Source organism: Hypomesus transpacificus, chromosome 19 (genome assembly GCF_021917145.1).
Source record: "Hypomesus transpacificus isolate Combined female chromosome 19, fHypTra1, whole genome shotgun sequence".
NCBI lineage: Eukaryota > Metazoa > Chordata > Actinopteri > Osmeriformes > Osmeridae > Hypomesus > Hypomesus transpacificus.
The window spans coordinates 3,490,188-3,514,599 of record NC_061078.1 but is presented as its reverse complement, the minus strand read 5'-3'; the positions used below and the strand labels follow the sequence as shown (position 1 = coordinate 3,514,599).

General features: G+C 42.5%; 2 protein-coding genes across 2 annotated transcripts; both read left to right on the top strand.

Moving 5' to 3' along the window:
* The first annotated feature begins 1,253 nt into the window (after positions 1 to 1,253).
* On the top strand, positions 1,254 to 11,781 carry mmp2 (matrix metallopeptidase 2). Its single transcript, XM_047042778.1, has 13 exons — positions 1,254 to 1,571; positions 1,882 to 2,108; positions 2,775 to 2,923; positions 3,630 to 3,758; positions 3,930 to 4,103; positions 4,579 to 4,752; positions 5,598 to 5,771; positions 5,909 to 6,064; positions 6,160 to 6,286; positions 8,821 to 8,957; positions 9,503 to 9,662; positions 9,928 to 10,037; positions 10,785 to 11,781. Exons 1-13 carry the CDS (start codon positions 1,416 to 1,418, stop codon positions 10,886 to 10,888), a joined length of 1,977 nt encoding a protein of 658 aa, XP_046898734.1. The 5' UTR covers positions 1,254 to 1,415; the 3' UTR covers positions 10,889 to 11,781.
* Positions 11,782 to 12,327: 546 nt separating this feature from the next.
* On the top strand, positions 12,328 to 21,511 carry lpcat2 (lysophosphatidylcholine acyltransferase 2). The gene is made up of 14 exons (XM_047042781.1): positions 12,328 to 12,663; positions 13,030 to 13,172; positions 15,544 to 15,761; positions 15,855 to 15,967; positions 16,075 to 16,135; positions 16,794 to 16,852; positions 16,974 to 17,008; positions 17,298 to 17,352; positions 17,536 to 17,618; positions 17,704 to 17,829; positions 18,937 to 19,090; positions 19,332 to 19,430; positions 20,037 to 20,178; positions 20,353 to 21,511. Exons 1-14 carry the CDS (start codon positions 12,553 to 12,555, stop codon positions 20,538 to 20,540), a joined length of 1,587 nt encoding a protein of 528 aa, XP_046898737.1. The 5' UTR covers positions 12,328 to 12,552; the 3' UTR covers positions 20,541 to 21,511.
* The last annotated feature ends 2,901 nt before the right edge of the window (positions 21,512 to 24,412 follow it).

Here is a 24,412-nt window from a genome sequence, read left to right as displayed (position 1 = left end):
GACTAATCCACATTGAGAGGTGGAAACAAAGAGATGTCATGGGGAGTTAAGGTATATCTAGAGCTTGTATGCAGCTGCTCATGAGAGACTCTACGAGACTGACATGCAATGCTTAATTCAGCCACCGGAAGGCAGTGATAGACCTTCACAGAATACCCTTTAAAGTGGTTCCAAACTTACTCTTACCAACAGTGTAACAGCTGTGGTATTTTCTGTAGGCCTAGACACTAGCTACTGTCACTTGATCTTAATGTGAAAGCACCATATTTGTTCAATACTGCAGAACTACGATTATACACTGGCTAGTATCACACTCCTACACAATCACAATCTGAAAACATAAGTATCCTTTTGGAAAAACGGACACAATAAAAGTGCGTAGTAGTATTAAGCCTTGTTACCATTGTAGCCTTCCTGATCCACTAGATCAGTGTAATATTGTTACTGACGTTGTTCATTAGAAAGAAACAGCATGCAAATATGACCACCAGATGTCAACCTTTTACCATTCAACAGCCAGGCTTCAGCCATAGTTGTAGGATCATGTGGCCTCTATCTGCCAAAAGCAAACAAGCCTTCAAATAATGGGAATGTATGGTTTCTTACTGTAGAACATGTGCTAGGCAACGGGAATTGAAAGATATTCTACTATTGATTATTCAACGTAACAACTTGAGATATATTTTTTTTTAAAAGTTGTTTTGTCGCACTGCAAGGTCAGCCTATGATAAGGCCTACGTCTATATTATTTTTTGAGGTGAAAGGCACAGGCCATGTAGCTGTCCGCTGACTTATATGCACCTGCCACTGACATTCACCGTTTAACACAGGACCCAAACAGTGACCCCAAAAGCTGCATCACCCGAGCATGTAAATGCTACAGGTTTTCAATGGTTGTCAATAGTCAGAAATGTTGGGTTTACTAAACTAAATCCTTGTAAGCTAAGCTTATAAAATCTATAGCCTATATATAGGCCTATATATTCTTGGGTGATCATCGATCTCATTTAGGTGGTGCTACATGGCTGCATCACAGCACGTGTTCAGTGACCTCCATGTTAAGCCTTTTGCAATTACGTTTTCTCCTTACCTTATAAAAGTCATTGAGAACATTTAAATATTGATGCATCGTTAAATCAGCATTGCAAAAATGCACGCATGCTGCTGCAACGGTCAAAGCCAAACTTGTGTCTCCGGTTACATGTTCCTCAACATTGAGACTGCGCAGTCTACTGACTTCATGTTGGGAGAGCGAAATCAAAAAGTGCATGTACAAGCAGAACTTCACCGAGCGGGGGTTCAGGATGTCCCGTTGAGGAAAAATAAAGCAGAAGAGGTTTGGGTTGAGACTGCAACCCAGAACGCACGACATTTTCACTCCGACAGTTTACCCAGCGGCTCCTATCCTGGAAAATATGGGGGGCCAAACGATGTTTAGTTCTCGACACATTGTACTTAAATTGTTTGTGATACAGTTTTTAGTTTTTCAGAAAACGTATGCTGCCCCATCACCTATTATAAAGTTTCCTGGTGACGACACAACTCCTAAAACAGACAAAGAAGTTGCACTGGTAAGTTTGTTTGTATATTTGCCCGTTTGTTTTTCAGTCTGGAACATTTTGGAACTTTGTCTGCTGTTGAAACTGAATAAATATTTTTGTAAAGTTTAAGCATGTTTCTTCATTGGACTTTATATAAAAATATACAATGTTAATATGGCATACCTAATTTTAATCAGGTGTAATTATCTTGCAAAATGGATTATAAAAATAATTCTCATTAACAATAGAGTTGGCATAGTTATTTCCACTGCACCCTATGATGTGTCTTATGTACCTCATTAAAGCTGTCTTTTTTCTTCTTCTATCCCTACCCGTATAGCACTATCTGAACAAGTTCTATGGCTGCCCACAAGACAGATGTAACCTCATGGTGCTCAAGGACAGTTTGAAAAAAATGCAGAAATTCTTTTCCCTGCAAGAGACAGGCGAAATCGATCCCAAGACTGTGGAGATCATGAAGAAGCCCCGCTGCGGTGTGCCAGATGTAGCCAATTACAACTTCTTCCACAGGAAACCCATGTGGCAGAAAAACGCCATCACCTACAGGTCAGGGAACGTGATGTAATTCTGTATGCTAGTTTTACAAGTGTTTTGAAAGAGTTCTAAGATTCATGATTGTATTTATAATACTGAGCATTTCCCAAGCTTCTCTTGGTCATACTGGGAGATAGTTCAACCTCAGCTATGCACAGACTCCCACGCAAGCCCCATCCCCAACTACCCAGTCTGAGAAAGGGTCTCGCTTATTGCCAACACCAACTTTCTAGGAGATCTCTTTGTTCACATCAGCCCTCTTTGGGTCCTCAACAATCTGGCTGTCTGTGCCATGTTGTCTGTACCAAAAAAAGACAGCAAGCTAATGAAAACAACACCAGCAAAAGGGGTCTTACTGGCTGCGCTCAGGAATGCGCAGACAGACACATAATAGGGCTTCTTGGCTGGACTTCCTTTTCACAAGATGACTCACTGGGGTGTGTGTGCCTGTAAGCAAGTCTAATGTGAAGGAGGAAGATGTTGTGGCCCATCTCAGCTGAATTGCTTTTATCCACTGCAGCAGCAGCTTGACTGGAGGCATAAAGTTCTGTCAGGACTTTGATTCACATGTTATGGCCATCCCCATCCATTATCGTGTTATTCCCAAACACACGCTGTCAGAAGCTTAATTCTCCATGGATTAACGTTTAAAATCTGTTAATTTCCCCCCCTCTTCAGGATTCTTGGACACACACCGGATCTGGATGAAGAGACTGTAGACGATGCTTTCTTCAGAGCCTTCAAAGTGTGGAGTGATGTCACCCCACTCAAGTTCACCCGCATCATGGATGGAGAGGCTGACATCATGATCAATTTTGGCCGCAATGGTATTACATCCCTTCTTTTCCCCCTTTACCTACTGTAAAATACATATTTTATCTGTCTCAGTACCTAGTTTGGATTACTGTTTACATTAAATAGAGTGTTAGTTACAAGTCCTCTCTCTATGATTTCTGTCTGGCATATTGTGAGGCGGACCAGACCCAAATAAGAACCGTTTAAAGCAACATCTCTGCAGTAAAGGACCCACCAAAATGTGTTCTCTTAGGTACTGTCCCATGAATGAAAACTTTACTTTAGTTTCTATGGTTTCGTTTACTGATGTGGGTTGTGTTGTGGTTTTTTCGAGATGGCATCTGAACCACTTCAGCCAAGCATTCTTCCAGACAATCACTCACAATGTGACCGTGACCACCCCCCCCCCCCCCCCCCCCAGGCCTGTCTGGCCTAGTCTGACAGGATCTTAGTAATGACACACAAACACACACTCATGACCACAAAGAGGAGTAAAGTTCCATGGGTGTCAATTACAGGAATAGGTATAGCTCAGTGGTACAGTATTTGACTGCAGTTTAAGAGGTTACATGTTCAAATTCCCCCTACAGTCCCTGGATCAAATTGTCTGCTAATTAATGACGTTTCATTATTATGATAACGTAATCACGTACTCATATCCTTCTAGAATGCTGAGAGTCTATGTTCACCTTATGCTTAGCCCACAGTTGTATGAATAGGGTGTTGTCATGTCTACAGAGCACGGTGATGGCTATCCCTTTGATGGTAAGGACGGCCTCCTGGCTCATGCCTTCGCACCAGGACCAGGCATCGGAGGAGACTCTCACTTTGATGACGATGAGCAATGGACCCTGGGAGATGGCCAAGGTGTTTAAAACTCAGGAACTAAAGAAGTTAAACATGCAAGAACTGAGTAGTAACTTTACGTCAGACAAGTCTGATTATATCTCAATTGTATATTTAGTTATCAATCTACAGGGAGGTACTGCACCAAGTAGTATAGGCAACATAGTTGACCGAACTTTCTTTGTTCCAAAGTGGTGAAGGTGAAGTTTGGGAATGCCGACGGAGAGTTCTGTAAATTCCCCTTCCTCTTTATGGGGACGGAGTACAACAGCTGTACCCCTCAAGGTCGTGACGACGGCTTCCTGTGGTGCTCCACCACATACAACTTTGACGACGACGGCAAATATGGTTTCTGCCCCCACGAGTGTGAGTTGTAGCCAACATGGCTGTCTTTTCTTACCCATAGATATGTCCTGTGAAGCAATTGCGCAATGTTGTCCTCATGGAATGTAGGAGTTTTCTGGTATATGAAACACCTCTTCAAAAGTGTGTATGTACTTTCACACAGTTTCTGAAAGCCACTAACTGCTGCATATCTGAGGTTTAAGGTTTGTTTGTAGCTCTGTTGATCTTTGCCGAGAACAAGAGAGTGGGCATGGGAGAGCATGCTCGGAAACTGTTGTTATTTGGAATGAATTGTGAAATAAGCTCAACTCCCTCTATTTTTTCTGGCCAACTTCTTGATCGAGGGCCTCGTCAATACCTCTTGTTTGTGTGTATGTGTTGCTGTCCATGGTACTGACTGTCATCCAACACAAAGCACACTTACATACTACAGTAACATCACAACAACATAACTTAACTCTAAAATGTAATTTCTTTCTGTGTGCTTGTGTGACAGTGCTGTTCACCCTGGGTGGAAATGCCGACGGAGCTCCTTGTAAGTTCCCCTTCACGTTCCAAGGGACTAAGTACGAAGGCTGCACCACAGAGGGTCGTGACGACGGTTACCGTTGGTGTGCCACTACCGAGGACTATGACAGGGACACAACCTACGGTTTTTGCCCTGAAACTGGTGAGTCCACTGGTTAAAGTAGCCTAACAGATATCTGAGCATTGTCGGACAACGACAGTACCATTTTGCGTGTATTCGTCGTTTTTTGTGTGTCTGTTTGGTTATCTATCAAGATTAGGACAATGCGTCTGTGTAACTGTCCACAAAATTTCTTCAGACCTGTGATTTCTCTTCAGTGCAGCAGCGGTCTCCTAAATGACTGTAAAAGTATTTTACTGTGCACCGGGCTGGCGAGACTTATTTTCCATTGTGTCAGAAGGACTTGGCTCCTGTGGTTGGGAGGGGGTGGCGGGGCGGAGGAGTCGGTGTAGTGGGGGAAAGGGAGCTGCTGCCTTACGACTGCTTGGGTCTCCATCTGGTTCTAATTGGCTGGGAATGCAGCAGAGAAGCTTAGCCGAGTGCGCAAGCTCTGAATAGGCAATGGGTTGACCGGAAAAAAACAACAGAGTCCTCGGCTCTTCAAAACCCCCCCAGGTGAGCTTTCAGGTGTAGATTCCTTTGTTCCCAATATAAACAGACTGTTGACATACAAAACAGCGATTTCCAACCTTTGGTCCACTAGTGGTCGGCTAGGGTAATACAGGTAGGCTGCCAAACGAATGAAAAATGAATATCAAAATATTTATACATGTGTGATTAGTGCAAATTAAGGGGAAAGGATGTGTTGGGCGGCCGCTAAAATATTTGAGCTATACAAGTGGGCCGCAAAGTGAAAAAGGTCAGAAATGGTTGCACTAAAACGTGTCTGGTTGTTGGATTTATCCTGTGCAAAGCAGACAGATATAAACCCTGTTCATTCAGAATTTTGGGTGATCATTCTAACTCTGATGTCAACCCCCATACAGCCATGTCTACCGTGGGAGGGAACTCGGAAGGTAGTCCTTGTGTCTTCCCCTTTACCTTCTTGGGAGACACGTATGAAGCTTGCACTGCTTCCGGCCGTAGTGACGGCAAGATGTGGTGTGCCTCCACCAAGAGCTATGACGACGATCGCAAGTGGGGCTTCTGTCCTGACCAAGGTGCCTTGTTGTATACACAACCTGCGATTCTAAATACTTTGACTGTATGCGTGTCTGTGTGTAGCCTGACTGTTTCTATCAGTTGTGACGAGGTTGTGATGTTTCCCTGATACCTTTGCTTGTATCGGACGGTTCAGGCTACAGTCTCTTCCTGGTTGCGGCCCATGAGTTTGGACATGCTCTGGGCTTGGAGCACTCCCAGGACACTGGGGCTCTGATGGCCCCCATCTACACCTACACCAAGGACTTCAGGCTGTCCGATGATGACGTCAAAGGCATCCAGGAGCTTTATGGTAGGGAGGGTCACAAGTGTTCAACCTATTGAATGAGGATATTTTTTTGGGGGGGAGGATGTTGACAACCCTAGCTCTGTTGTGTTTTCACTCAGGTATTGATACAGACAAGCCCATACCCCCTACTAAGGGGCCGGTTACACCCATGGATATCTGTAAAGAGCCTAGAGTCTTTGATGCCGTAGCCCAGATCAGAGGAGAGACCTTCTTCTTCAAGGACAGGTAAATTAATGGTTCTGTTTTGAAATGGGTCTGTAGTGTTAGTTTTTTTTTACTTTTTACCGGATCTGTTTTTAATGTTGTAGACTATGGTGTTTAAGTGGACTGTTTTTACTAGAAAAAACAAGCCTATGTTCTCACCGAATGTTTTTATCTATGGGGTTGTGGTGTGTGTCAGTGGAGCTAAGCTGTTTTTACATTTTACAATCCTAAACATAATCAGTTCACCACTGAAAATGGCTAGTTTTACATTGCGGCTAGTTGTAGTGCAGTCTTGGCACTCCATTCTTTTGATTAAAGAGGGTGTAGTTTACGTGTGTAAAAGATCGAATGTCTCTTCCTGCTGTGATACAGTTAGGCAGTAATTGGCAGTCAAATTTTAATAAATAACCATAAAAATGTACACCCTGGTTTGCAACCATGGCAAACCAAAATGGCTGCCAATCATTTGAGGTAAACCAGTCTCTACTGACCTCAGTGTGCTGCTCTGTGAAGCTTATGTTTGGATTGTTGAGTTGAAAGGAGAGTTTCTATATCAATTCATTGTACTAGTTATGAAAGTTCAGTGGTTTATTTTGCAGTCCATCTGACTCATTGTACTCCTCCACAAGAGCATGACAATGTTTTTACCACAACAGCTGAACTGTGTTCAGGACAAACCCTTTAAGGACAGTTATGATTAAAATTATAATCTGTTGCTCCAAAAATTGTCCTTTTTTGGGGTATTTTGTGATCATTCCCAGACATTCACATCCTGCAATGTGTGTGCCCCCATGGTTTTGAGGTCAGAATTACTGTATATCTGCCGTTGGTGTTTTGGAAGCACAGCCAAAGCAAACAGGGCAGTTTGGACTTGCTCAAATACTAGAGTCATTCAGTATGCTTAGTTTCCTCTTCTCTCCACTCCTCAGCCCCTAACACACCACCTTGAGTTAGGAGGAACACACTTCCCACAAATCGTGTGTGCAAATCTAGCTTTAATTCTGAATTAAACCCTCTCTCAATGGGGCTCCTGATCAGCATTGGAACCCGGTCTGATCGGACTGACTGAGGCCCGTGGATTACCATGCTGTAGACCAGTGAACTCTTTTGGGGTTCGGAGTGCTGGGAGAGATCCTGCTACAGTAGACCCTATATCCAAACATCTGACATCTTAGCATAAATAATTGTAAAACATTTTCATGCAGTACTAAACTATATATGTGTGGAATTGTCATTATGGAGCAGTTATGGAAAAGTTATGATAACATAACATACAACTCATGATATTTGTGCTCCGATGACCACTTAGGCTCTGTCTCTTGTTTCAGTGGTGGGATTACTCCAGCCCTGAGTTATGTACAGCTGGGCCATCTAAGCAGATGTTATAGCTATCCAGACCAGTAGACAGCTCCAATAGTGTGCAGAAATTGAGACTCCATAGGGTGGTTATCTGTGTGTGGTGGCTAGTAAGGTAGGCAAAGGTCATAGCTGGTGGTTTTGTTGCACTACTGCAGTATTCCTGCTATAGTAGGTGACAGTAGGTGAGTCAAACTGGGGCACAGCCCACAGTGGGGAGTCTAGTGACTGCAAGGGAGTCATAGTAAAGACGTAGAGAGATGTGTTGCTATAAAATAAGGACTGGAGCTTGAAATCAGGCTTTTTCTTTTCTTAAAGGGGGGCCTTACTGAAAATGTTTAGGAAGCTCTGGATTAAAATGTACCTCATATTTTTAAGCTTGGACGTTTTTATTTTGTTTTGAAATAGTTAGTTACCCGGGATTTCTCCTTTCACACTTGACACAGCCTGGCGTCAGCAGACCAGGACAGGACAGGACAGGATGAGTAATTGCTGTTAGCATTTAGGATTCTTTGTGCTCAGCAGAAGGTGTGGTGGCTAGTCCATGTCCTGCATACAGACAGTCTAGATGACAGTTCAACTTTTCACCATATCTACATGTTAATGTAGAGTAGTTATATACTGGGTGCTGCATCCTCTCAAAATTTACAGGGGTGGTCTTCCTAAATAGAATGGGATCTGAGGTCACAGAGGTGTTACTGGGGGTGAGGGTACTGTAGAGAACACAATAGTTATTTTTCATTTATGAAATAAGTTAATGTCTTTTTGTTCATCATTTTGCTATACAAATATTGCCATATCCGTTGGTCATCAGCGTTTATTTTTTCGATTATAGAAATCTTGTGATCTTTGAAAAATAGGTCAATGGAAAAGCGAGTTGGGAAGCTGCTGTTGTTGAGCAGCTGCGTATTGGAAATCTGGGCAAGATGGTTCTTGTTCCGTTGGCGTCGGCAGCCCTGGCCATAACAAGAACCAGATGCTCATGAATCAGGTCATTGTAGTTGGCTGGCTCACTCAATCTCTCATTTTGCCTTCACTCTCACTCTTTCTCTATATCTCCCTCTCTCCAACTCCTCTGTTACCCCCTTTGGTTTCTCTTATTTTGCACACTTTCCTCTCCTCACTCTTTTCTGTTCCCTTTCTCCCTCTCATTCCTTCGTCCCAACTGTCCACTTCCTTCTCTCTCTCCTGTCTGCCAGGTTCCTGTTCAGGTCAGTCAACTTCAGGGGCAAGCCCACCGGCCCTATGTTGGTGGCTACCTACTGGCCTGATCTGCCTGGCAAGATTGATGCTGCTTATGAGAACCCACTGGAGGAGAAGACTGTGTTCTTCGCAGGTACCGTTTGACACAAAATGCAAAATGTTATGCTAGCTGATTTTTAGAACCTTCCTTTTTTAGCTCCACCATCATAAAACTCAAATGGAGAAGGATTTGTTTTCCATGAAAATGCCAGCCAATGTATTGGTGTAATATTAGAATAAGAATGAATCATGTTGGCTGAATACAGTTAATGGGGTTGAGGTCATTCCGACCATTTTAGACATGTAGTTATTAGTGGTTAACAATACATGTCTTGCATTGTAGTGTCATGACATTATCTGGGTAGATTTATATACGTCTCAGCTCAAATCAGAGCTACCCCTACACATTTCCTCTTTAAGGAGGTTTGATCTTGGCTATCTAAAAGTGGCTACGAGGTCATTTATAATGTCTTATGCAAGGCTCACAACCAGTCACATATTCAACACGGTATTGATCAGGATGTATGGCTATGATGTAAATGTTTGTATCTGAATGTTCTGTAGAAAGTGTATTCTGTATTGTTTGTAGCTTGGCTGGTGCTTGATTTGTGTCTGCCTCTCCTCTTGTATCTATACTAGGCAATGAGATGTGGATCTTTAAGGCTGACCAAGTGGAGAAAGGATATCCCCAGAGGATCTCCCACCTGGGCCTGCCAAGTGACCTGGAGCGTATCGACGCAGCCTTGTCCTTCAGAAAGAACAAGAAGACCTACCTCTTCTCCGGGGACAAGTTCTGGAGGTTAGCCCCAAGCCTTAAAACCTGTCTGATCCACGCGAGGCTTGTAATGATGACATTACAGCCTATTACGGCTGTGCAGAGCTATGTCTGGTTGTAATTAGGGTGTTCATCATGAATACATACACACAAGTGTTATTGGCTGTTATTGACAATAGCTCCCTCGGTTCTAACTCAATAAAGGCGGACGTTAAGTACAGTAACGGGTTTCTTTTTGCGGTTTTTGACCACGTTTACAAAAATATTTGTATTTTGTGTTTTTCTTCAGGTACAATGAGGAGAAGAAGAAAATGGACCCTGGCTTCCCCAAGCTTATCGCTGACTCCTGGAATGGCATCCCAGACAACATAGACTCTGCCTTCAGTCTGAATGGTATAGGTAAGTAGAGCCAAGACAACCCACAGTGAGAGGCAGTGAGGGCTCGGTGTTAGCAATGCTTCAACTGGATCCAGACTGACATTCCTGTCAGTTGTAACCAAGACCCAACCAACAAGCCAGAAACTCATTATATCTGGCACCTTCACCTCGAACAACAACAGTGCTGATGCATTGTGACGCACTCTCAACAGGTCATCTATCCAGCGTCAGATTTTTCAAAAAGATATCTCTGCGGGGCAAAAAGATAGAGAGAACACCAAATGCATTTCAGGAGACACAAGGGGGGCCTGAAGGTTCTGACCTATGGCAAGGAACCAGTTTTTGTTCACTACTGCCCACCCCTTTGCTTGTGACACACACACACACATCACCAATGGTTCCCTACACTGAGAAAACAGTGTTTGATAGAGCCAGTCTGTGCTCCTTTACAGAGGTGTCTCTGTCTGCTTGCTAGTTAGCCTGCCTTGAGAGAGAGGTGGTGCCACTTTGGCTCTGCCAATGCTAGATCGGGTCTTGCTACTGAGGAGTGTGCTGAAATAATGTTTGTCTTCTCAGTCCTGATGCATTTCTGACAGTGTATTATTTGGATATTAAAAGGCTATGATGGTTTGGCATCGGCAACAAGGATTAGTCAAAGGCAAAAACTCATCACCGAATCAGTTCATTAAAGTTTTTCTAATAAGAGTCAGATTTTAAGGCAGGCTACTTATGCCGTACTCTCTGACCATTTTTTTGTGGGTTCTACAGATTACAGCTATTTCTTCAAAGGCTCCCACTACTTTAAATTGGATGACAACAACCTGAAGATTGTCAAACTGGGTGAAATTACAAAGGATTGGCTGGGTTGTTAAGCAACAGTGAGACATCCATCGTACTGTCGGCCATCCCTGTGAAGAGTCCTGGCCTCAGGAGGAACCTGCCATGTCACAGCACACAGCCGAGGTCTCCACAGTACAAGTTGTAGTGGTCTTCCAGCTCCGACAATCTCTCACTGGACTGATCTCCACCCAGCCAATATAACCAGCCCCTAGTTTGGTAGAGGCACTGTGGTGACTTCTGCATAGGCCGAACATAGGCCACTGGATTGTGTATTATATTACTGTGTGATATTATCAGTTTATTTGTTATGCTGATGCAGATTTACTCAAATTTTGACCCCGTTTTTTTTTTATTAGAACTTCAGACATCAGGTATGTCCACACTGCACAGGAGTAGACAGTGTTGTACTGGAAGATATTTTCTTAAATACTAATTTGATTCAGAAGGGCTTTTATACAGAATTCATGGTGGCCTACATCTACTGTTGTGTCAAAAATGTACAGAGTACATATCGACAACAGCCAACATTGTATTGCCGTGGAATGCTTTTGAACAGAAAGATTTGCACAATATCTCTGGACAAATGATGGTGCTTATAGAAATTGCTTATTTGCATGATCCTATATGTTAAACATTTATGTCTGTTCAGAAAACTTTGTTTTGGACATCAAAATTAAGGTTTTTATAGGCGTACATTATTCTTCATAGGTTTAGCCATTTGTATAGTAATATACAGGGGAACTGCAGAAAATGTCAAGGCACCTCCATTTTGTTTTTGTCTTTAGTTTTACTGATGGTACAGAAAGATGAAAGGCACAGGTTGCCTCAAGGCTGTATTTGGTTTGTTGCATGATGGAGTCATGACAAAAAAAGTACCACAACTGTTTGATAATCTTTTGTACTAAAGTTGCTCATTTTCTTCTGATTTAAGACTTACAATCATTGTTTTAGATTTTTATGTTATCTTTTGTGCACCATGTCATTCTCTGTTATAAAGATGGATACATCAATTACGACGATGTCCCTAGCTGTTTGAAATGGAAAAGACAAGTGTAGAACAGGCTACATGACTGAAGTTATAGCCTAGTGAAGTCAAGTATGATAGAATAGCGCCATCTTATGGTTTTGGAAATAATAGTTTTGCCTTTTTGTGGTGCATAAATTATATGCACACCGCATGCATTGGTAAAATACATAAATATCGATGTTTTCTTTCAAGCATGTACCCTTAACCATGCAGTAGGCTATGCAAACATGTGAATTCACGGCTGACTGCATGGATGCATTATGGTGTTTTATTTTAGGCTATTCTGCTACCGCCGCGTCGTTAAAATTACATCCATCGTCCTTAATATCGCGTTGCATTTTATCTTCTGATCTCACCATATGCATGTAGCCATATTACTACAAAAAAAACGACATACAACAATTAATCTGAGCTAGCGGTTGCTTAGCTTGTGTTTTCGTCAGGGTAATCGGGTGGGGATAGAGAAGGTTCAACCCGATTTAACCGGCATCGTGGTAGGTGGGGCCTAGAATAGTTCCCTTTACTGAACTATGCTCCGTTTCTCAATCGGTGGAACGTCGATATTGACGTGGGACGGCTATGGGGGGAGAATATTCTCATCGAGGAAGTTTAGTGCTATAGTTGTTTTTGAAACGAGCAACGCCGCTTCCCTATAGAACTAAAGTTAGAATGCCGCCGCAGAGAGTGTGCGCTCTACCAAGGCAAAAGTCGTTATTCCTTCCGGCGGTCCTAAATCCGTTTGTTCAAGAGGTGAAATTGGCCAAAGCTGATGTTATAAAAGTGAGTATGACATTTATAGTTGTGGTTGAAATATATTATATTTGTTCAAAGTTAAACCATTAGAACCCAATGTCTATCTGCCACGCGCAAGTAGGGCTGTTACTCATACTTGTGATGTGATTAAACACTAGGTAGGCTACATAGCCAACCTAATCCGTTGAAACCTTGAAATCTTCTGTAATGCGGTATTGTTGTGCAACAGAAACAACGGAGCTCTTTGTGGCCTCCAGAAATTCCTTTAACATGGTGGATTTACCTATACTAATGTGATTATCTCAGTGGTCGCATTACGGTTCTGTCAAATGCAGTGTGCGTTTGAACATATGAATTGTGTTTAAATGATTGTGTGCGTGTATTTGGTTGCAGTGTGTACTCCTTGGAATTTTCCTGGTTCCTATCCGAGCCATTCTCATGTGCCTGGTTCTCATGGTAACATGGCCGGTAGCTGTCATAACAACATTCATGCACCCCCTGAAAGGTGCGGTGGAGCCCATGACGGGATGGAGAAGGTAAAACCACCTTCTCTTAACACACTACTACTACTACTCTATTGACGGCTAGCCCATATTATTACTGCCTCTACATATCTCCAACATTTATAAATCCAAAATATGTTGTTTGTTTTACAATCCTTCAAGTTGCCGGAGGAATGCATCTCCATGTAGCCTACTTGTTGCAGAGGACTTCTTGTTTAAAACAGTTGCAGAACATCAATCTACGTCATATCATCTGTTCTCAGAAGGGAAATGTTTATTCATGTTATAGATGGCCTGATATCACAGCAATAGGCTTAGTTTACAGAAAGTGGTTTGCTGTATGACTTATCTGCCCACTGTAGGTTTTGAAACACAAACCACAACTACTGCAGGAGAATTTGTTCATAAAGTATCTAAGGTATAAGCAGCGCCCTGCTCTATGTATTGGCAAGGCAGAGTAAGTTTACTGAGTTTAGCTTGGTGAATTACGAAAGTCCCAACAAGCAACTGCTTGCTAAAAACCCCTTTTGGAATGGGTGCTGATTAAGCTACAAAAATAATTTGTGTGAACATGAAGGCCCGAAGGTAGTAATTTGAACGGTTCCTAAAGTGTTTTTAAGAAAAGATAATAAGAGATTAAAAGTTGAGGTTATTCTTAATTGGTTGTTTTCTAAAATAGTTTGATTCTCTAAAGATTGGTTCAAAAGTTGGTTGCTTCAGTGTAAGCTTGTCAATTCATAAAAGGGAAAAGAGTTAAACACATTAGCTGATGGTTAAATACATCATTGGTGTTACATATGAATTTGGGAAAGGTATGGTAACAGGGAGTTTCTTATTTTCACCTGTAGAACAACTTGCTGTATGCAAATGTGGGGTTCACTCTAACAATGATGATTATTTCACAGAGAAATGCTAGTGCTGAAACTAGCTGGAGAAGGTTTCTAGATTGCCTGCAAGCAATGATGAACTAACTAGAATATGTTTTTGATGTTGACATATGTTTACAGGAAGTGCTGAGATGGTGTTGCCATGTTCTGATAAGCTTAACTTAACAAATTTGGGTTTACAGGAGTCTTTCGAGGAAAATTGTTGTGTGACTTTGTTGCAATATTTGTCACAGATTCTTTAAGGGAAGCGCGGGCTTCTTAGAGAGGAAGAGATGACGTTTAGTAATTTATGACTGACTGATGACTGAGTGATCCAAACAGAAAGTGACTATGGGGGTTTTATGGTTTTATTACTTTAGCGTCAGAAGTTTGGCTCTGTGGTAAGATTGTGGGGGTTTGATGAAATACTGCTAAGTTGAAAATGTTTGACTGTATTTAACCCAGAGTGAGAATTGTGTTTTACTGACTTCTTGTCGTCCGACTTCAAGATCCCATTTTCTCATTCAACTGAAGTAATTGACACAATGTTGACTCCTATCAACTCCAAAATAACTTCCTTTAACCAAGTGTGACCCATTATCATTATATATCCTAAAAGAAAAATCTAATTGAAGAATAATATAAATTCACCAAAAGCTTGACCACTGAGCCCAAATCTGCCTGAAATATCTAAAACTTCTTCCAACAACTTCTTCTATCAATCATCAACAATCGTTAAACAGTATCACTTCTCCAAAATGTAACTCTAAAAAATCCTTCTATCAATACTCAAATAGTTTCTCAAACCTTAACTTTGAAGCTCAACGTGTTAAATTCCTTTTCCCATATTACTTGTTCCACATATGAGTCTGACAAAATGAATATGCATTCATTACAAATGCCCTTGTATGTTAAAATTAATATATCACACAAACTGTAGAGGCATGATCTTTCCATGTGTTAACTGAGCAAAATCTCAAGATAAATGTGTTATGCAGACCATACAACCTCCATTTCATTCTCATATCCTTCCTTTTTCCAAAACGCATTTTCTTGTGGATTAGTCCAAATCTCCATTCCACCATTCCTTTCTCCACTTGTCTGCTGCATTCTGTGTGTCCCAAAGTTCTTTGATGTCACAGCTCTCTCCAGAGCAGTAGATAATAAAGCCACAGGGGTTGACCAGTCAGATGGTCAACTGTCCTTTGTGTGACCATCTTCAAACAATACTTTTAATTAACACAAACAATGAAACAGGACACAGTCCTTCTAGCCAAAGTTCAGAGCAACTGTCTCATTGACCCCTTACAGTAACCAGAGGACAGAAGGCCATATAAAATGCTTCACCCATCCCCCAGGGCAAGCTGCCCACAGAGCCATCAGCACCTCACATTCCTTTGAACTCAACTTAATTATTTTCCCTTCCTGTCTCTTACCAATGAACATAGAAGATTATAGATTTCATACACATACATCTATGCATATGACCAACATTTCCACTACATCCAGCAAATCGACTGTCTGGTTTCTCTGGGCAGGTTCATGTGTCGGAGGGTGATGGCAGCTCTGGGGAGGACCTACTACTTCTGCATGGGTTTTAGAGTGGTGGTGAAAGGGAAGCAGGTCAGCAGCGCTGAAGCCCCCATCTTGGCTGTAGCACCCCACTCCACCTTTTTTGATGGGATCGTGTGCATTGTTGCAGGCTTGCCCTCCACTGTATCTCGAGCAGAGAACCTAGCAACTCCTATATTTGGCCGTGAGTCTCGTTTCCTTCCTCTGTCTTTCATTGGCTGTCAGTGTGTCACGTGTTGTGATGTGTATCTGATGTTCTGTGCTTCATCTTCCTCAGGGTTTGTGCGCTGTCTCCAGCCAGTGCTGGTTTCCAGACAGGACCCAGACTCTCGTAAGAACACCATTCTGGAGATTGAAAGCAGAGCCAAGTCTGAAGGCTGCTGGCCACAGGTCTGTCTCACACACAAACAGGATGTGATTTAGGGGGTCATGCAAACATCTGCTTTCATAACTTTCTGTGTAGAGTTCGAAGGCCTTCACGTTAGTTTGTCTTTCAGGTTCTCATTTTTCCTGAGGGAACGTGCACCAATCGCTCGTGTCTCATCACATTCAAGCAAGGTACTACGTTCTTTCCTCTGTGCTGTTTGCTGTGGTGGAAAACATGCAATCTCTTGAATCACGTGTCAAACCACTGTGTAGCTCATTGGGTGCCATCGCATGATCGTATCAACGACGCTGTCATCTCACGGAGACCTCATTTGCGACTGTCTCGCTATAGTCTTCTCCATGTTAGCATTGTGTTTTGCATATGCACAAAAGAGAACGCTCATGGAGCTGGGAGAACCATGGATGTTTGTTGTTTTAGTCACACACCTCCATTCACTCACTCAATGAGCAGGGGGGTCTTTGTGTGGTCACCCGATTGTAAACAATAAGGGTTTCTCCAGAGAGAATGGAAACCATGCAAATATCGATGACTTCCTGAACCATTCCCCCTCTGGTCATACTCTGCCTAGATGGCCAGACTTCACTATACGACTAGTAAAAATGCGGTCACAAAAAGTTACAGCTATGAGTATGTGTCTCTATAAGAGATGTTAACGCTGTGTAGCATTGGCATTACTAATAACAACTGTGTTTACTACCTCCTGGAAGGACGATCTAGAGTTTGCATAGACATTTGAATACGATAACAGATTTCATGCAAATTTGCAATGCTGTCTGTACTAGGATAAAGAGCTTTTTCATATCTACCCCCTTCCCTCCACACACACAGGTGCCTTCATCCCAGGGGTCCCTGTACAGCCTGTTGTCATGAGGTATCCCAACAGACTGGTATGTTCTGACTCCCTAGCTTCACTGCACATGATTGATGTTATCTGATCCTTTTTTACATGTGTGGTAACCAGTGGTAACTGAGTATTCCTGATCTTTGTCATCTGCTTTTGCCTTTTAGGACACTGTGAGCTGGACCTGGCAAGGCTTTAGCTTGTGAGTTTTCAGCCAGATTCTGCTGTTATTATTGTTGTTTTTATGTCATATAGTTGTGCTAATTAGCTGCAATAGGAAGTAAAAAATAACAGAAGTTTCAATAGTGTGTGCAGCTGTCTATTGTCTCACGAGTTCCTAATTAACTGCATGAGAGGCATGTTTTTCGCTATTCCACTTGGAGAGAGTAGCTATCAATCCAGGCTATGATGTTTCGTGGTTCAAGGCAATGTGAGGCCTTGATCAACCGTGTAAACAGGCTGTTGCTGTGATGTGGGTGTGTTCTCTTCAGGAAAACCCTGTTGCTGCTCACACTGTCCCAGCTCTACACCACTGTCGAGATTGAGGTCAGTACTCTGAAACGGCCCGTGACATACCCTTGTAGACAGTATTGCGTCACTGAAAACTAAAATAAAACATGCATATGTCTTTCTAAGAAGCTAGCTGTATTCCAACTTTCCATTATAACAAAACATTTGATTATTCATAATTGTACTTTCTGGTAACCCTTGTTGACCTTTGCCCTCCAGTTCCTCCCCCCACACATTCCCACTGAGGAGCAGAAGAAGAGCCCAGCTGAGTTCGCCAGCGCCGTGAGAGATCTTATGGCCAAGTAAGTGTTGGTGTAGTGTCATCAAATCATCCCATTGAAGGCGGCAGCCTGCCTTATCCAAACCTGTGTGTGCACCCACGCACAGGAACCTAGGAGTCCCTGTGACGGACCACACCTATGAGGACTGCAGGCTGATGATCACAGCAGGGGAACTGACTCTGCCCATGGAGGCAGGCCTGGTGGAGTTCACCAAGATCAGCCGCAAACTCAAGTAAGGCTGGCAGCGTAGCTTGCTCAGCACTGAGCTTTCACCACACTTACCAACTAAACCATATCTTTTCACATAGCACAGAAAAGGTGTTTCAGAAGGCAGTCAAACTGCTTTTTCACAATTGGTGTCCTTGTGCAGTAACCCTATACTGTGAGTGATATACTGAAAATGTCAACAGTAATGCAGTATGTACCAGCTGTGTCCTACCATTCTGTGAGTAAACCCAAACTGCAAATCTAACATTCCCCTAACCCAGGGGTCTGCAACCCACGGCTCTGGAGCCCCATGTGGGTCTTTCACCCCTCTGCAGTGGCTCCCTGTAGCTTTTTCTTTCTAATAGAACACCTATTATATTGGAGATCGATACTGTGACAGTAAAATCATTTTTCAAAAGCGTTTTAATATTTTGACAACCATGCGTCACATCCTACAAAGTCCATTGCTGTATTCGCACTTCCAGGTGGCTAATATTGCGTTTTCGACCGAAACGTTTCAGAAAGGTTTCAGAAGAAAATAGAGAGTTTAATTCTGCGTGGACGGATGCATTTGTTTCACGTTCAACGATGCTGGCTTACCTGAATGCTTGATATGTGGCGAGAGATTATCAAACAACAAAAAATAATGCTGATAGACATTTCCAGAACAAACACGCAGAATTTGCTGAAAAGTACAAAGCTAGAGATGAACGGAAAAATAGCGGTTTCGGAACTGCAGCTGAAAGCTGATCAGAGCAAACATACCAGTATTTTCATGAAGTGGATAAAGTCTGTAAACTCACTGTTGTTAGTTTTGTGGCAGCTAGTTTGTTTCCTTTTATTATAACAGGTAAAACCAGCAATAACATGTAACCCTTTTTCTTTGTGTCGTTCTATAATTTAATAAATGCAACAAACTATAGTTATTTTATATACATTACCTACATGTAGGCTATAGGCTAATGTTATCTTCATTTTAGGGGTAAAATAAGCTTTGCGGCTCCAGATAAATGTTCTTTCGTGGAAGAGAGGCTAAAATGGCTATTTTGGTAGAGAAGGTTGCAGACCCCTGCCCTAACCCAATCACTTCTCACCACAAGTCCTTGTCTCCTGCTTCCCCGGTCTCCCCCAGCCTGAAGTGGGACAACGTGAAGAAGGAGCTGGAGGGCTTTGCCGCCATGGCCTGCTCCTGTCAGGGAGGCCGCATCAACATCCAGGAGTTTGCTACCTTCCTCAAGCTGCCCATCAACCCTGCTCTGCAGGAGCTGTTTGCTCTCTTTGACAGGGTGAGCGACGGGGGCGTAAGACGTACTCACAGCTGAATCGAATGATTTGGAACCAAAGTCTATAAGAATACTAATGTGGTGTTTATTTGTGGCATGTAGTGTTAAAATATTTAGCATCATGTCTGTACAGAACTTTAACCAGCCCTGTCTATTTCTCGATAAGGTCACACAATGTGGTTCTTAAATTGTTGCTTGTGGAGTTTTTCCAGTGTGAAACTTCTCAGCATCCCTTACTTCTTAGGATGGAGATGGTACCATTGACTTCAGAGAATACGTCATAGGTGTGACGATCCTGTGTCGACCAGCAAACACAGGAGAGGTCCTTCAGATGGCTTTCAAGGTACTTTTAGCAACATGATTGTTCCAAAACATGCTTGTTGAGCATGAGTCTGTATCAAAAGGCATTGGAATGAGACAGGCTGAGACTTGGGTATACTCACAGAGGCTGGGCAGAAAACAGCAAATATTCACTAGTTGGGACATGGAGAGTATGGCAATACTGGGTGTGTTGTTGTTTGCAGAAGTAGGACATTGGGGGAATAAGATTACCTCACTTCCATGTGGCAGGGAGAATATAGTGGCTGTTGCACAGACATCTGATAAAGGCAAGAAACTTTTAAAGAAATTTCCCCAGTTGGCCTAGCAGCAGCCTTCTTGTCCTCACGGGAACAAGGTAGTCGTAGTAGGTAGGTGTTTGGGTTATGTGTTCGGACATGACTGCTGGTAGGTAGAGAGAGCACGTTTTAGCTTCCTCCTCCTCGGCTTCCCTCTCCCCTGGTAGTATTTCCGACCTCTCTTATCGTGGTCCTGGTCAAGTGGCCACACCTGGGGAGCTTGTTGGCGGCTAACAGGGGAACGAGGCAGCATACTGGGTGCTGAGACCCTGGCTGGCCACATTCCCTACGGTACTATTTGGGAGCTAAAGTTTCAATCTATGTATTCACAGTTGTTTGACACGGACGAGGATCAGCGAATCACAAGAGAGGAGTTCTCCTCTCTGCTGCGCTCAGCTTTGGGTGTCTGTGACCTCAACGTCTCCAAGCTCTTTAAGGAGATCGACGCTGACTGCTCTGGCTACATCACCTATGGTTAGTAGGGGCAGGGTTCACTGCATTTTGGAATGCAATAAGTTACTGGGTCATTTGAGTATCCCTACCAGATCTAGATGCACCCCATTTGGAACAAAAACAAATTGTCTGTGTTTTTTAGTGTTTTTGTTACTGTGGTTCTCTTGCCACCAAACTCTCTTTCTGCTGTTCCAGCTGAGTTCCAGACCTTTGCCCTAAACCATCCAGAGTACGCCAAACTTTTCACCAACTACCTGGAACTCCAGCGGCACCAGGCACTCCAGTCGGTAGACGCTGACGCTGATCTAGACCCTCCGTCGACCAATCATTTAATCCCTGGGAACAACCAGGAAGACAGCACGTCTGACAAGAAGGACGATTGACATTGAGACTTGAATGCATCTTGCTGCAATGACCCAATGCACTGGACATGGAAGCACAACAGGATAGGTTGCACAAACTCATTACTTAGAGAAGTGAAACCTCAACACCACATTGGAAATACCTCTTATGAAATAGAATGTAGTTGGCTTTCCTTCTGAAATTCAGTATAAAAAAAACTTTGGGATGTACTATTATCATCTTTTAATGCCTTATAGAGATTCATTTCAGACATTGGCCACATTACTGCACTGAAAGTGTTAAATCATCGACATAAAAGTGCACTTTTTTATGTTAGAAAGTATGTATAGATAGAATGTTTAAAAGGAAAGAGAGATTTGCAAGCAATTTGCTTGCTTCTGTGGAATGATTTTAGGAAATTAAGTGTGGTAAACTGAGCAGGAAAATGTTTTGTCACTCCCTGCGTGTTGCGTTAAGGCATTCAATCATTGTAACTATTGTGTATTTTGTTTTTTTGTTTTTTGCCAAACCTTGTGAGCTCTTCATAACTGTTTGGCAGTCTGTGTAATCAAATACTAAACAGAGATCATCCTTTTTGGCAACTGTAAAAGAAGCAGCACTAAATCTACAAAAGGTCCTGTAAGTCTGAAAAAGAGCATGCATGCTGCGCTTTACACTTTTTCCCGCTCAGAGACCAACATTGTACATCTGCTGTATAATTAGCTAAAGGTTTTGCTTTGCATCTGTTTCTATTTGCATTTCGATTGAAGAGAGTTGTTGCTGAGACAGCAGTGTGGGCTACCAACACGGTTTTAGACTAAAGCCCAGCAACGACTGAAAATAGGGCAATTTGTGAGCAAAAAGGCAACAGTGTCTATTCCTCAGGGTATGGTTTCAAATTAAATACAGGCATTGTTATTTATTTAGCAGAGCTCGCCTCAATTATGTGAATTTTTGTTAACACAGCAATGTTTGCTTTTGTGCAATACAAATAAGTACAATTTTAACTCTCTCATGACTTGTGTTGTGGATTTCACAGCATGGAAACTTGTAATTAGTTGTTCCTACTTTCAACATTGGTTCTAATTATGCGTATTTTCAATGTTCATGGAGGGAACATTGACTTACAATTTTTGCGATTTTCATCCGTTCTTCAAATGGCCACCAGATGACACCAGTCATCCACCGTCTTCCTGTGAGCTGTGTGTGGTGCAGAGAGAAAGAGAGAAAGGGGGGAGTCAGGTATGACTTCTGATTTCTTACACAGAAATAACATATGAGGTTTTCATGTATCAACTTCACCTTTTTGGGAAAATTGCAGAAAACAAATGTGCAATGTTTTTAATTTTCAATGTTTAGATTTCCTAACTTTCCACAAGGTAATAGCCAAAAAACCAATATGGCCTTTATGCTTCATATTGAGACACGTTTATGGACTTCACAAGCAACATAACATATTCAAACTTGTAGTTTATAGTCCGTTTGCCAAGATGTTTGCATGCCAAGATTACATTGTGAACGTTGTTAAATATGCTGGTTTGGGACTGCCAAAGAGCAAACGGGGGGAAACACCACTGTCAGCCAATATTAATATTTTCATGAGATCTTTTTGACATTAAGTCAGATCACCATAACTAGCCCTGGAGCATTTTTGAATGATTTATGATTTAAATGTTCTTTCTTGCTGTTTAGCTAAACATTCATATTGACTTAAACCCTCAATCTTCCTGTTATCTAATGGAGACACGGAGAATCTGATCAATTAGTAAACGATCAAAAATAACAAATATAATGCTCAAATCATGTTATCTTACTTACTTTTTAAATATACTGCAGTGCTGTTTACGGGATAATAGATCATCAAAATGACGTTGGAAAATATAATCATAAAAGTAGCATGTCTGCCATATGAATTTACAGCATCTGTGATTTATCAGTTGTTCATATCCACATGATCAGTTGTCCTAGATCAATAATCATGCATGATTGTGTACAACAGACACACCACACACACACGTTCAACAGGGCCCCAGATAAATGATGGAGACTAGGGAGCTTCATTAAAAGCTTGTTGTTAGACAGACTGTGATTACGACCCTCAATTTGTTTTAACCTTTTCAAACGTACAGGTCCTATTTCATTTTAATCACAACTGATGAGGTGGCACGGAATCAATTAAGTCACGTCAGTGTCAGACTCGTTTTTCTCCTGGTCTCTCCCTCTTTTCGTCTCTCTTTCGCTCGCTGTGCCTTCCTCTGCTCATCTTTTCCACTCTCTTCTGCATGCTCTCTATATTGCTGTATCCATTTCAGCCTTGCCCGGGGTAAACCTGTCTTGTTCGATTGCAGACGATGCGTGTTCGTAATTAGGTTTGGGTTTGGAGCGTGTGGCCATTCCAGTCCTGGTTGGGACCAGGCTTCAGATGAATGAGAGGCCTCAACACCAACCCATGAGGAAAGGTCAGAGCTGAAAGGCTGAGACTAATTGACACAGCACTATTGAAAGCTTTGATTTCAGCAGGTAAGTCAGATGAGATGGTTTTCTCATTTTCTCATTTCCCAATAATCTCTTGAATACAGCAACGGATTCAGAAAAGGGGGAAAGGCTAAAGGTTTGGGCCTCCTCTGGCTGTCCTTGAGGGGGGCCCATGCCACAGTGAATGTATTAGGGAATTCTCAAGGCCATGACCATGGACTATACAGCCAGACTCGTAAAATGACAGGACCCTATTTTAACTCCCAACAAACTTGAGTCATAATATCTATAGACAGACACATGTTTACAGTACTCGCAAGGCTTCCCACAGCAACTTCCACAAAGACGTGTTACCCCGCTTGCTTCATAGCATAGCTGTCACCCATACTCACGCAGGGGAATTATTGCCATTCCACAGCTAGAGTGTCACAACCACGTGGCCGACCCCCAGCGTCCCCACCCAGGCCCCCTTGGCCCCCACAGAGCTGTGCATGGCACTGTTCCCTTCCAGTTCCCTGGAAGTGTCTCCACACCTCATTGTTAACACTTCCTCCAACCCACAGACACACCTTGTTGACTCACTTCATTCTATGACTCTGGGACAGATATTGAGAACGATTTTTTCCTTTTGCTGTTTGGAGAATGATGAAAATCTAAATACAAGGATAAGTCTTTATCCCTTTATTAAAGGTTGTAACATTAATGGCAGACTGGCTGGTCCCTCAGGTTTGCTTTTTTTCTCGTTAATTCTTTTGGGTGTTTCAGATTTCAGAGAGAGTGTCTGATGCCCTTCCAGACATCTGTTCCAGGAGGGACATGGACTTTCCTGTCCGGCAGTGCAAGTGTGGGTCAGCTTGAGCTGCATAGTTTAGTGGAGCAGTGGTCAGTCATCTTTACCAGTTTACAGTCAGTCAAATTAACTTGTCTGTCATTCAAAGCTACAGTACTTATGCGTTTGGAACGCATACTCATATTTAGATTACCAGGGATCAAGCCAATAACTTTGGTTTTGCCAGTCTTTGAAATGTTCCACATCGTTGGTGTCTTTTTGCTTGGCACACATCTATGAAGCCGGCCTAGCCATACGTTTCCTCTGGCCTCATTCAATGTGCCTCTCATTCAATGTGCCTTTCAGGCAGACCATGACGCACAAGTCAATTAATAGTGGCATTTGACTTAATTGCGCACTTGCTGCCAGACATAGCATTGGAAATGAACAGATTGTGACACTCTGACCTGCATCTTCCCTCCAGACCATTACTAAGACAAACATAGTATTATCATTGACTGCAGAGAAAAGTCTGTCAAAAGTTATCCAATGCTGACTGATAAGTGGGTTGGTTGGTGGGTTCCAAGTAGACCCTGTTGCCTACCAGCTTTCATTTTTTTCAATGTTGAAAAATGAAATGCTCTTGATAATGTACTACTGTAACTGTAG

Bases quoted from the DNA above. Each gene is read 5' to 3' on its own strand.
- lpcat2 (XM_047042781.1), top strand. From the start codon at position 12,553: ATGCCGCCGCAGAGAGTGTGCGCTCTACCAAGGCAAAAGTCGTTATTC. The intron at 16,853-16,973 runs GTATGTTCTGAC...TTTGCCTTTTAG, and splicing joins TGAGGTATCCCAACAGACTG to GACACTGTGAGCTGGACCTG. The intron at 17,009-17,297 runs GTGAGTTTTCAG...TGTTCTCTTCAG, and splicing joins ACCTGGCAAGGCTTTAGCTT to GAAAACCCTGTTGCTGCTCA.
- mmp2 (XM_047042778.1), top strand. From the start codon at position 1,416: ATGGGGGGCCAAACGATGTTTAGTTCTCGACACATTGTACTTAAATTG. The intron at 4,104-4,578 runs GTGAGTTGTAGC...CTTGTGTGACAG, and splicing joins TGGTTTCTGCCCCCACGAGT to TGCTGTTCACCCTGGGTGGA. The intron at 5,772-5,908 runs GTGCCTTGTTGT...CGGACGGTTCAG, and splicing joins GGGCTTCTGTCCTGACCAAG to GCTACAGTCTCTTCCTGGTT.